Source organism: Perissodus microlepis, chromosome 6, assembly GCF_051167445.1.
Source record: "Perissodus microlepis isolate ML-2025 ecotype Zambia chromosome 6, ASM5116744v1, whole genome shotgun sequence".
NCBI classification, from domain to species: domain Eukaryota; kingdom Metazoa; phylum Chordata; class Actinopteri; order Cichliformes; family Cichlidae; genus Perissodus; species Perissodus microlepis.
In genome coordinates, this window is record NC_140466.1 from 34,744,238 (window position 1) to 34,757,679 (window position 13,442).

The 13,442-nt window shown below is 40.2% G+C and overlaps 1 protein-coding gene across 1 annotated transcript in view; it reads right to left on the reverse strand.

The window, feature by feature from the left end:
- The window catches only part of LOC146386091 (protein phosphatase 1 regulatory subunit 29-like), a 307,745-nt gene that overhangs the window by 27,005 nt on the left and 267,298 nt on the right, over positions 1-13,442 (reverse strand). The window contains exons 5-7 of the mRNA XM_084932118.1: positions 2,569-3,090; positions 1,887-2,036; positions 218-1,209 (exon numbers count right to left, since the gene is read on the reverse strand). Coding sequence (XP_084788244.1) covers positions 218-1,209; positions 1,887-2,036; positions 2,569-2,766 — 1,340 coding nt within the window. The 5' untranslated portion in view covers positions 2,767-3,090. The remainder of the gene's footprint in view (positions 1-217; positions 1,210-1,886; positions 2,037-2,568; positions 3,091-13,442) is intronic.

Sequence of the window (13,442 nt, forward strand, 5' to 3'; positions counted from 1 at the left end):
TTAGAATAAATGAGTTCTTTCATAAATTCAAAAAGAAATGCACTGCAGTAAAACAACTAATGAAGAGATAATGAAATAATAAATAGTTCCAAAGAAGTCAATTACACCCACAGGACATAGTCATGTCAGTTTGTGGCTACAACATCCAAAGATGCATGACAGAAGATTCTATTGTAATCCCCAAAACTTTGATTAACAAACATGCACTGTGTCATACCTCATTTCCAAAATTGTTTTCTTCACACTAATTGCTTTTTCCTTCTCTTCCTGGATGCGTCGGCGCCTCAGACAGTAATAGACAAATCCAAGAACAATGACCATGCCAAACAGACATCCCAGGATGGTCATGATGTAGTGGGTTGTTGTGGAAGGATTCGTTCGGTGGTCCAGTGGCCCAGTAGCTCGTGTGGTAAAAGACATACAGGTGTGGTTGTACTTTTGAGACTTCCTTACAGAAGCCACACAACAGGTGTAATTGGTCTGTGGTTTCAGCCCCTTCAAAGTTATCGTGGCTTTGCTTGACTTGAGGGATATGTCCTCTTCAAGAGAAGTGTTGTTATACCGGGAGAGAACATACATCTTACTGTAGGGATGTGGGATCTTGACTATTAGTGAAGCTGTGTACGGAGCGACTGTTTGAAGCTTCATAGAAATTTGAGGGTTATAGATAGGGTCAGCAGTGGATGAGGTGGTTGGCTGATGGTACACACCTTGGTCTTGGTCCAAACCCATGCCTGAGCCATCTTGATCTGGCATCTGAGAGGTCATCCCTGGAATTATCACACCATCACGACACATTGATAATAGTATGTTCCGAGCATTTCTTCCATTTCCATAGCCGGGGCTCAAGAGTGGATAACCAGTCATTTCTGGAGGTGTTTCACACTGGAGACGGTCATAGGTGCGGGTGACATTGTTAAACTCATCCAGCCAAGTGAGAAAACTGTAAAGCTCGCAGCCACAGTGGAACGGGTTTCCACCTAGTTCACATACTGTCAGTCTGCTGAGAACCGTTAAAGTAGATGGGTCAAGACGGGCCAACTTGTTGGAAGATAAGTCTAGGCTGTTGAGGTTGGGACACTCCCAGAAGGCATTGGTGGCAATGACCTCAATGAGGTTGTGTTGCAAGAAGAGGCACTGCATTCGACCCAGACCTCTCAACATGCCCTCAGTCAGGTTGGTTAGTTTGTTGTAGCCCAGTTGAAGAACCTGGGGCAAGGAGACAATCGGCTGTTAAAATATATGTTAAGTTGTTCACCACATTTTCATTAATTGGTTGTTGCTTTTCTGTAGAGGATGTCAGAACACAGTTTAAGCTGAAACAATTTGGGAACATTTTGCTGCATTATCTAGCCAAGTGTTAAAACCGGACAAACTTCTGAAATGATATACACAAGAAATTCACACATTCATTTGCTGTTAACACTTACATTTAGCATGGTCTAAATGGGATTCATATTTAACCTCCTAAGACCCGAACTCTTCCATGGCAATTTCTCTTTGATATTTGGGGATATTGGGACCTGATGAATGTTTTTTACCTAATTTTTGTTTTTAAGAAAAATGAGAGCCACATATGAGGATATTCATTTAAAATTCCGATAGAGCAGTTGCAGTATAATGTCCTCGTAAGTGGATATCAGGCCCTTGTAGAGCAAAATTTAGTATTTTGGTCTAAATAACCCAAAATGTGATGTCCACATATGTGGACGCCAGGTCCTAGGAGGTTAAAGACTTTACTCATTTTTCATCCACTTTTGCAGGAATATAAGAGAACTTTCTGGAAGTCTTAAGAAACATCTATTATTTCCTTATGTACAGGTGAAGAAATAAAGTTTAAAAAAAGAGAGACAAAGGTAAAAGCAGTTTCACTTTTGGCTTCAGACCTGTAGGTTGGCCTGTCCAGCAAAGGCGCCATCTTCAATGTAGCTGATTTCATTCTTGGTTAGATTGAGGTCAGTAAGGTTTGTAAAGCGGTACATGGAGGTAAAGAGCACGGCCTTAAGTTTATTCTCATTCAGCCTCAGGTCATGCACCTAAGAGAGACAAGACAACAGTTCACTTTACTTTTTCTGTTATAAGGGGAAGACCTAAAAAGACAGAAGCATATTGGAACCTACGCTTTTGCTTAATGAGAAATTTCCCCAGTTACACATCGCATTCCCCAGTAATCACAGCGCATTTGTAAGCTCTTGTATACTGCTTCTGAAACATCTAGATTATGTAGGTGTTTATGCTATCTCAGTTAGGTAAAATATCTTCATATTACGTTGTCTCGTTTTAATCACTTACACTGGCAATTGTGCAGTGTTACGCCAACTAAAATATATGTTGCTTTCATTATAAGATGTCAGCGACATCATACATTTGAGTACATTACAATACCAACTATAGTTAGGGAACAGACATAAAACAGCCTTCACATTCACATAGTTTACAATGACCATTACACTGAGTGTAAGAACATTAGAATCACTGTTTTCTAGTTAACATCATCATGGAGGCACAGGTTCAGCAGAGGTTGCTATAGTGATAGAGCACAACTGGCCTGCAGATAGTCATACTGACCGTGCTGTTGATGTGCTGGGGGATGGTCTCATATGGAGGCTGGTTCTGACTGCAGATAGCAAGCCAAACGTAACCTTTTTCCCCCTCTATCAGCCAGCAATCCCCTTTCACTGTGCCAGACAGGTGGAGGAGCAACAGTGCAGGGAGCAGGAGCGAGAGACACAGGGTTGGAGAGAGAGGGGACAGTCTGCTGGCCATGGTTTGGATGTCTGAGTGCCACCTCAGTAGAAGGGTGGGGGGGTCGGGGAAAGGATGGATAGAGCAGCAGTTCAAGTTCAACGCTGGAACCGATGCAAATCGGGAGGCAAGTTTAAATAGACAGAGCAGTTAATGTAAAGGCTTCCTTCTCAACAATTAGAGCTGAGGTTGCAGCATGGCAGCAAGTCCTGTCCCCATTTTAGGTGTTCCATGTCAAAGGGTTTTGGAGACTGTCAACCCAGCAGCTACTCATGGCCCCGTAAAACCGTATGACTCGATAGCACCAACGAGGACGTGCTCGATCTCAGACGAAAGGTAGAATGCCTGTACAACATAGACAGGAAGAGACAAGAAGGGAGAGGGAAAATTAACAGTGTTTATGACAGAATGATTAAGAGTAGGCAGAAAATTCTAATGCAGTTCATATATCCCCAGATGGTTTGGAATTAACTGAGTGCAGGTCTTATTAAAGCATAGGAATACATTTTTTTTAAAGTATGACTCTAATACCCATGTTACCCAATCTTTTCAAGGTAATGCACCACAGTAATAAATCCATTAACTGCCATAATTACTCCATTAAGTCTTAATAAAGCCCAGAGAAATATAGTATTACTTTTCAAATGAAACCAGTCTTTTTACGCTCTGTAATTACTCATAATCACGAACAGCGCTACAGTACAAGAAGCTGCAAGTTCTTCCATTTAGACATCATGATGGACTAATAAAAATGTAAATCGCCAAGAATACAAAAGCGACGCCAGTTGTCTAATGTGTTTTTGTCATTGTCTACAAGGCTCACCAGCTCGCAGCTGCAGTTCTATTAGTTTAACTCTAAGGTATATGATGAAACAATAACAATTTAATAGCTGAGGTTTTACAGGGGTAAAAACAGAAAGATGGGCTAAGTGGAAAACAGAGAAGGGATGATGTAATTTGCATGTTTTAACAGGATGCTAGCTGACATTTAGCCAGTTACCTTTCTCTGGGGATTAACCATGGTTTAGGCTCTAATCCAGCGTAAAATATTATGTATCTCATCAAAACAGCAGCAACTCTTTTAATTATTTTTCAAAGTTTTGATTTCCTCCCAGGGGAAAGTTATCTAGCCAAAACATGAATGACAGCTAATTGATAGTGACAACAACTGTGAAATAGACTTGCTCAATTCCAAATACACTTCCCTTTGTCCTTTTTTAAAAAACTTATATTTATTTATGTTTTTAGGTTGTCTCAAGTAGATGAAGGGAATCTGATGTGTCTCAAGGAAGTGAAGCACTGACACGGTGCAAACCAGGAGAAACAGAAGAGAGATTTGGGTGCTTCTGTTCAAGTGACCCGTTTGTGATAATCTGTTCTTCCCTCCTTTTCTTTCTCATCATCTGTCTCTTTGCACATCTTAGTTAGCCTCACAGGGAAAAGGCTTCCCTTCACATTATTCTGTGAAATTGATATTGGCATTTCAATTTCTCCACCAGAGGCCTTTAACCTGTGTTTGACCCAGACTTGCTGTCATCCTCATGAGTGCATGAAACACACAAAAGGAAACAAAAAAAAAAGAAATGTACAACTTAACCGCTGCGAAACAACAGCTAGTTATCCCCATCAACAGTGTAATTATGAAAGTCATTCATTAATCATCTGTTATGGATTGGACTTTGAAGTGATTGTACTTGTGTGTATGCGAGCCTTACTTCATTGCATTTCCTGATGAAAAGATGCAACTAAAGTGAATCATTCATCAAACAACGATTTGGACATTGATCATCATGCCATGCTGACACTGACACAGATTCTCATCCTTCTTCTTTCATCCCGTTCCTGAACTGCTTCCCTCTTCGCTCTTTGAAAACATCTCCAAGGCTGGTAATACGATGTAGTGACACAATTCTGATCTTTTTTTTCCTCTTAGGTTTTAATGGAATGGACCGACAAAGCCTCTGGCTCAACTCTGCAGTTTAAGAAGATTTCAGAAGCTAGAAAAATAATTTTTAATAATTAAAAAAAAACTGGGTGTGTCATGCTTGTGATTACCGTAAGGCTGTTTTTCCCCCGTTGGGAACTCATATTCACATCATATCTGATACAACATGACTGGTAGCCTGACGTGATATTTACTGTGCTGAAAAACATGAAAGTCTAGTCAGTCAGGACCCACTTGAAAGCTAGTTGTTTACTGCAGAGCCCCGTAACAACAACTTCCACAGTATTTTTAATTTATAATGCTGTAATGATCATGACCACACTAGTCCATTCTGTCTTATCGTCCGGTTTAGTCTCGTGTCTCTCCCTCCATCTCTGCCTATAACCAAATTTGCTGTTATCTGACTTCCTGTATCTTTTCTGCCCAGCTTTTTCTCCTGTCTGCTTTGTTTTTAAGCCTGCTTATCTCTGCTGCCTTTCAGCTAGAAATACAAATGAATATACTTCATCACCAAAACATAACCTGACACCTTTTGTGCGCTATCGCCTCCCCTCCTCACTGCTTGCATGATATTCATGCCATCAGTTTTATTTTAACAAGAAAACAAAGGGAGCAACAGCCTTGTTTCCCACCTTCTTTTCTTCTTCAAACACGGCTCTCATTGTTTTTAATTACTGTCCATGACAGCTGAGCTTTAATTAGAGTTTTGTATCTGACAAACAGAATTAATGATGTCAGGTCACCATGAAAATGGAAATCACATAAAGTAAGACCACGTTTTTCAGTGGTAGAAGCTGTGCTGTCTGACGTTTCTGACTCTGTGAATATGAACACCCTGTAACAAAGGCTAGAACTAGGCAGACTCCAAGAGCTAACCAGCTGTTTAAAATTAATGTCATTTATATATATATATATTTATTTATTAATTTTTTGAGTAACTTGCTACTACATTCTGTCTAGCGCGCCACTAGCTTGTCTTAGCTTTAACTGCTCTAAGATCAGAAAAAACTTGTGTGTTATTATACATATACGAATATCACACACACACACACACACACACATATATATATCTTATAAGCTTTGTCCCTTAACTTTCGGTAGCTGTTCAAATTATGAAGATTTGATATACCAATGGTCAGAAATACCATTATTACTTTGCTGGCCAATCAGCTGAAAGGAAGAAGTATCTGGTCAAAATTGATACTTGCAAGTTGAAACTCACACGCAAGTGAGGGAAAGAAGAGTTTTACACGTAGGTTTTTTGCTTTATAAAAAGACCTTAACCAAAAAAAATATTTTTTAGAAACACAAATCATTTTTACACGCACACAAATTCTCATTTATGGATGCACAAACATAACATTTTCAGATATTTTGGTTTGCGAGGTTACAAAACTGATTTACAAGTACAAAATATATTGATGCCCTCAAGTTAGGACATAGTCAAGTCCTAACTTACCAACCAGTTCAACAGGTCAAGACTGCACCAAGCATTGTTTGGTGGGCAGACTGTCTCAAGGTTAACCTTCATTTTTTCAAAAGTATCTTGAATCCACTTAATAGACAGACAGCGCCAGTTACCCAAGTTCGACGGTCCTCAAGCCTTTAAAATCAGCAGTGATATTTTTCATTATATTTAGCAAAAAATAAAAATAAAATAATTAATTAATTCAAAATAACTTAGACCCCAAAGCGTTAATCAAGAACTTAAGTTATTTTTTAATTTATTTACTTTTTTTGGGGTGTTTTTTTTTTTAGATATTTGGCCTTCACAGGATAGCAACACTCCAAATATGTAATGTTATAGAATATAATGGATTATTGTACAATGCATGTAAAGAGAATATAAATAATTCAGGACAAACCTGGTACTACAGAGTGCAAAACCAGACTAAAGAGCAGGCAGCATGCACAGTCAAAATACACACACTGAACAAGTAATCTTTATGAGCAGGAAAAACAAAGGCATAAAAATTCTATAGCTCTTTGTGATCTCACTGGGATAGAAATATGCTAAATATAATTATGTTAGACTAACACACAGCTGCCCTATAAATCTGCTATTTAGACACTTTTAGCAAGGAGCAACCAATCAGAGGGAAGTTTGTTTAAGAGGAGGAATAGAGATAAATTAGCTGGTTTGAGACCGTGGATGGACTAGATTTTGGATTAGATTAAAGGTTGGATAAGCACTGCATCACATATTGACATCTTAAATTCTAAGTTGATGCAATGTTTTCACAGTTTGGTCTGTGTGTTGGTGAATTTTTCACTGAATTCTTTTTCTGGTCTGCGTGTTTTGCATGACTTTAGGAGAGGACAAAGAAAAACAGGTTCAGAAAATCAATCACCAACCAAGCAGCCACAGTTGAGGAGAGAACAATAATAAGAAAGACATGTACCCTGCACAGCTACCCTGCATATGAGGTCATCCCACTGAGTGAGAAAGAAAGAAAGGCAGAGTTACAGGAGACAAGTGACAGCACAGATAGAAGGAAACACTGCTGAATGCAAATATTGATTTTTTTCAGTGTTTCACAAATCAAACTAAGCATCGCCATTAATTCAGAAAATCTGTAATCCACAAGTCAAACAGTCCAAAGATCAGCTAGTTAGCTTCTTAGGGTGACAACCATCCTGAAGGTCCAGCACTGATCCAGTAACCCAGCAAGTCAGTCCAACAGCAGATCAATGCACAAACCTGCCAGCCAGCTGGTCGAGTAGTCAAGTCTTCCCAGCCAGGTACTAAGAATGGGAAACACCATAGAGGCAGAGCAGAGAATTAGGCCTATTGACTCCATCTGTGAATCCTAACCTGTTTTACATTCAAAAGCTGCAGCTGTGTTCCTCACTTCTTTCTCATCTTTCCTTTCAACATTCTTGAAGCCGCTGCACTGTTATTCATGTTTTTCTGAACTTCATTTTATTTCAAAATTGGTTTTCTTCTGTTGCTTTCTAGCTTTTCCTTTGTTCTAATAGCTTTCTCATTTCCTGCAGCATGGTCATGTTCAAAAGTAATTGGACAATTGACTGATAGAAAGTTGCGTGGCCAGGTGAGTCCTGTTGCTTCATTATTATTTAATGACAAATTAAGCAGATAAAAGACCTGAAGTTGATTTCAAGAGTTCAAATTGCATCAGTAAATTCTCCAATTACCTTTGAGCCCCTGAAAATGGCCGTAATTCCTAAACAATAAATGCAATTGTTGCAATCTAATTAAAACTAGAAGTGTGCTCTTTAAACACATATTGGTGGTGTACAGACGCAAAATTACCACAAACGCGTTTACCATAGACACAGTCCCACAGGAAGAGTAGACCAGAGTGGAAGTTTTATCTGCTTAGTGCTTTCAGCCTCTTGCTATGTTCTGTTAAAGCTGGGAGGATTTTGCCAGTTTAAAAGTTATAAAAGCAGAGCTGCACAGGACATCAGTGATGATTTATGTCACTGATCAGTGTGATGTTAGCAACAACAATGCACAGGATTCAGCTTAAAATTCTTTGTCTTGTTTAAAAATGACTCCCCCTCTTCTTCACTCTGTTCCCTCATATTAAAAAAACACATTTTTATAAAGGATCTTGACTTTCATTTGTTATTTTTTATGATTCTTGATCTAATTACGTGAGAAAATGCAATAATTCCTATTGCAGTTTTTTGCAAAACCCCAGCTAAGTTCAATTTTCTTGCTTACTGAATCAAGAAGTCACTTAAATAGAACCTGTGTGACAAAGTGAAGTAGGTTAAAAGACCTGATAAAGCAACACATCATTACACAATCTAAAAAAACAGCTCAGAAATGGCTGATAGTTGCCAATTACTTTGTTTCTAAGACTCCGGGACTCCAGCGAACCAAAGTGAGAGCCATTATCCACTAAAGGGGAAAACTTGGAACAGAGATGAACCTTCTCAGCAGTGACACTTGCAAAAATGGTGGTGGTAGTGTGATGGCCTGCAGCAGCGTTGTTGCTTCAGGATCTGGATGACTTGCTGTAACTGATGGAAATATGAACTTTGCTCTCTACCAGAAAATCATAAAAGAGACTGTCCGGCCATCAGTTCATGCCCTGAAGCTCAAGCAGACTCAGGTCATGCAGCAGGACAATAGTCTGAAACATAGCAACAAGTCCACATCTGAATGATTAAAAAAGACAAAAACAAAATTAAGATTTTAGAGTAGTCAAGGTCCAGACTTGAATCACGTAGAGATCCTTTGTCATGACCTTCAACAGGCTGTTCATGCTTGAAAACATTAAAACTGCTACACTGTATCTGAATTAAAACAACCGTCTAAACAATAATGGCCCAAAATTCCTTCACCTGTGAAACACTCGCTGCCAGTAATCGCAAATGCCAAGTTGCATTTAAAATGTAGTCCCAGTGAATTTGTTCTGCCTTTTATAACTTAAATCGGATATTATTGTTGTAAACTGCCCTAGAGCTCCCTCTAGTGGCTGCTTTGTAATATGGGTTCGGTTACTTTGGGAAAGGAAAAAATTAGAACGTGAAGAAGAAATAAAAGATGGCGGAAAGTGATACCGTAATGTTATTGTTCTAAGCTGATACGGACCTTAAAATGTTGTTGCCTTGGACAAGATATGTCTGTAAGTATGAGTGTCGATAAAATAATTATTATCTTTTGTTTTGTGTAAAAATGGTACCATAATTTGTACATTTGAAAGTTTTATCTTGTTAGCTTGCAGTAAGAGTGTAACAAGCTAGTTTACAATGTTAGTAGGCTAATACAGTATTTTGTACTTTCAGTTTTACGATGGTCAAAGAGAAGGCAATGGTTAGAGGCCATTCTTCAATAAATCAGCGCAAAAAGGAAAATAAGTCTGGTTATTGGAGCATCGTTATCTCGCTGTCTAGCTGGTGAAACTAAGAGACTCAGGGCGAGGACAGCATAGTAAAAAGACATTAGCGCAGCGGGCACAACCACGAGGAGCTATTTTCAGCACATCAGTTATGAGTCTACGGTCAGGAAAGCAATATCAACTGGATCTTCCAGAAGAGGAAGAAACACCAGACCAAAGAGAAACAAAACAAGTGCACAACGCAGAGGATATGGAGAACAAGGATAATGCAAGCAACGCAGACACACAGGCGGAGTCTAGACGCTCGCATACATCCAAGCGTTCATCCACAAGTTCTGCAGCACTTAAAGCACGAGCAAAAGCAGAGGCTGCACGTGCACAGCTGGCGTATTCAGAAAGAGAAGCAGCTATAATGAAACAAAAAACTGAACTTGAGGCTAATTTACATGTTTTGAGCTGTCAAAAGGCTGTTGCAGTTGCAGAAGCAGAGGTTGCAGTTTATGAAGAAGAGGAGGAGGGACTCTCAAAAAGTGAACTGCGTTATCCATTGGTGGGACCACCCGCCAGTCCAAAACAACGCACAGCAGAGTATGTACAAAAACACTCAGATATTTGCCTTGAAGGATTCAAATTAAAAGTAGATCCACTTGCCTGTCACAAAGCTGCACGTGAACAATGCGAAATGGCTATGAATGCAGATATAGACAATGACGGCTCACACAGTGCTCAAAAGGCTAATGTTAAAGTGGAACTCCAAACACAACAGAGAGAGAGACTGGATTCCCCCAAACCTTATCCGTACAACACTCTTCAAACATCAACAGAGACACAGGGTGTCCAGGATATTACAAGGTACCTGACACGGAGGGAAATGTTAAGTACTGGACTTTTGCAGTTTGATGACCGCCCAGAAAACTACTGGGCGTGGAAGGCGTCATTTCAAAGTGCTATTAAAGACTTGCATGTTACAGCTCAAGAGGAGCTAGATTTAATGGTCAAATGGCTTGGAGTTGAGTCTGGTCACCAGGCCAAAAGAATCCGATCAGTCCATGTCTTTAATCCAGCTGCAGCTCTCAACCTTGTGTGGCAAAGACTCGAGGAATGTTATGGATCTCCAGAAGTGGTAGAAAATGCACTGTTAAAAAAGATTGAACAGTTTCCCAAACTAAACAACAGAGACAACACAAAGTTAAGAGAGCTGGGTGACGTTCTGCAGGAAATAGAATGTGCAAAAGATGGAGGATACCTACCAGGCCTCTCATATTTGGACACAGCTCGCGGAGTCAACCCCATTGTGGAAAAGTTACCATATGGACTGCAGGAAAAATGGATTGCAACAGGAGCAAAGTACAAAGAAGAACATAAAGTTGTTTTCCCCCCTTTCAGTGTCTTTTCAAAGTTTGTAAGACAACAAGCCAAAATAAGAAACGACCTTTGTCATCACACCTCCTGCCGACACAAGCTTCAAGAAGGAGAAAAGCTTCAGAGGCAGTAACAGGCAAGTGATTAGTGTACACAAAACGGACATTCCTACAGACACTAGTTCACCTCAAAATAGTTACAGCAAGCCTATAGAAAGCCCTGACAAGGTATGCCCAATACATAAGAAGCCTCACCCTCTTAAAAGGTGCAAGAGTTTTAGAGCAAAGCCCATAGATGAGCGCAAGTCATTTTTAAAAGAGAACAGAATCTGTTTTAAATGCTGTGGCTCTACTCAACATTTAGCAAGGGACTGCAGGGCTCAAATAAAATGCATGGACTGTGGTAGCGACAGGCATTTAGCAGTGCTACATCCAGGTCCACCCCCTGCTCCAGCTGAGAGCTCTGGAGCTGATAAAGATGATGGCGGGGAGACACAGGATAGTGCAAATGCCTCAGTTGTTTCCAAATGCACAGAAGTCTGTGGTGATGCAGATAGCCCACATTCATGCTCAAAAATAAGTCCTGTGTTAGTCTATCCAGAAGGCGAAAAAGAACAGGCTAGAAAGATGTATGCAGTGCTTGATGAACAAAGTAACAAGTCACTAGCTAAGTCTCAGTTTTTTGAGCTCTTTAATATAGGGAGTGCAGAATTATTAGGCAAGTTGTATTTTTGAGGAATAATTTTATTATTGAACAACAACCATGTTCTCAATGAACCCAAAAAACTCATTAATATCAAAGCTGAATGTTTTTGGAAGTAGTTTTTAGTTTGTTTTTAGTTTTAGCTATTTTAGAGGGATATCTGTGTGTGCAGGTGACTATTACTGTGCATAATTATTAGGCAACTTAACAAAAAACAAATATATACCCATTTCAATTATTTATTTTTACCAGTGAAACCAATATAACATCTCCACATTCACAAATATACATTTCTGACATTCAAAAAGAAAACAAAAACAAATCAGCGACCAATATAGCCACCTTTCTTTGCAAGGACACTCAAAAGCCTGCCATCCATGGATTCTGTCAGTGTTTTGATCTGTTCACCATCAACATTGCGTGCAGCAGCAACCACAGCCTGCCAGACACTGTTCAGAGAGGTGTACTGTTTTCCCTCCTTGTAAATCTCACATTTGATGATGGACCACAGGTTCTCAATGGGGTTCAGATCAGGTGAATAAGGAGGCCATGTCATTAGTTTTTCTTCTTTTATACCCTTTCTTGCCAGCCACGCTGTGGAGTACTTGGACGCGTGTGATGGAGCATTGTCCTGCATGAAGGATGCAGACTTCTTCCTGTACCACTGCTTGAAGAAGGTGTCTTCCAGAAACTGGCAGTAGGACTGGGAGTTGAGCTTGACTCCATCCTCAACCCGAAAAGGCCCCACAAGCTCATCTTTGATGATACCAGCCCAAACCAGTACTCCACCTCCACCTTGCTGGCGTCTGAGTCGGACTGGAGCTCTCTGCCCTTTACCAAACCAGCCACGGGCCCATCCATCTGGCCCATCAAGACTCACTCTCATTTCATCAGTCCATAAAACCTTAGAAAAATCAGTCTTGAGATATTTCTTGGCCCAGTCTTGACGTTTCAGCTTGTGTGTCTTGTTCAGTGGTGGTCGTCTTTCAGCCTTTCTTACCTTGGCCATGTCTCTGAGTATTGCACACCTTGTGCTTTTGGGCACTCCAGTGATGTTGCAGCTCTGAAATATGGCCAAACTGGTGGCAAGTGGCATCTTGGCAGCTGCACGCTTGACTTTTCTCAGTTCATGGACAGTTATTTTGCGCCTTGGTTTTTCCACACACTTCTTGCGACGCTGTTGACTATTTTGAATGAAACGCTTGATTGTTCGATGATCACGCTTCAGAAGCTTTGCAATTTTGAGACTGCTGCATCCCTCTGCAAGATATCTCACTATTTTTGACTTTTCTGAGCCTGTCAAGTCCTTCTTTTGACCCATTTTGCCAAAGGAAAGGACGTTGCCTAATAATTATGCACACTTGATATAGGGTATTGATGTCATTAGACCACACCCCTTCTCATTTCAGAGATGCACATCACCTAATATGCTTAATTGGTAGTAGGCTTTCGAGCCTATACAGCTTGGAGTAAGACAACATGCATGAAGAGGATGATGTGGACAAAATACTCATTTGCCTAATAATTCTGCACTCCCTGTATTAAGACACGCTCAGAGACTTACAAGCTCAGAACATGCTCAGGACTGTCAGATAATGTCGGCAGAACAGCAGTAAACTTCATGATTGAGTCCATGGATGGTAAAGTAAAGCTCCCACTCCCAAACCTGATTGAATGTGACATGATTCCAGACGACAGGAGAGAGATTCCCTCTCCACAAGTGGCCATTAAGTTCCCACACTTACAGAAGATAGCTGAAAAAGTACCTCCTGTAGAAGAACAAGTACCTATTCTGTTGCTTTTGGGAAGAGACATTATACAGGTACACAAAGTCAGAGAGAGAATCAATGGGCCACACAATACACCTTATGCGC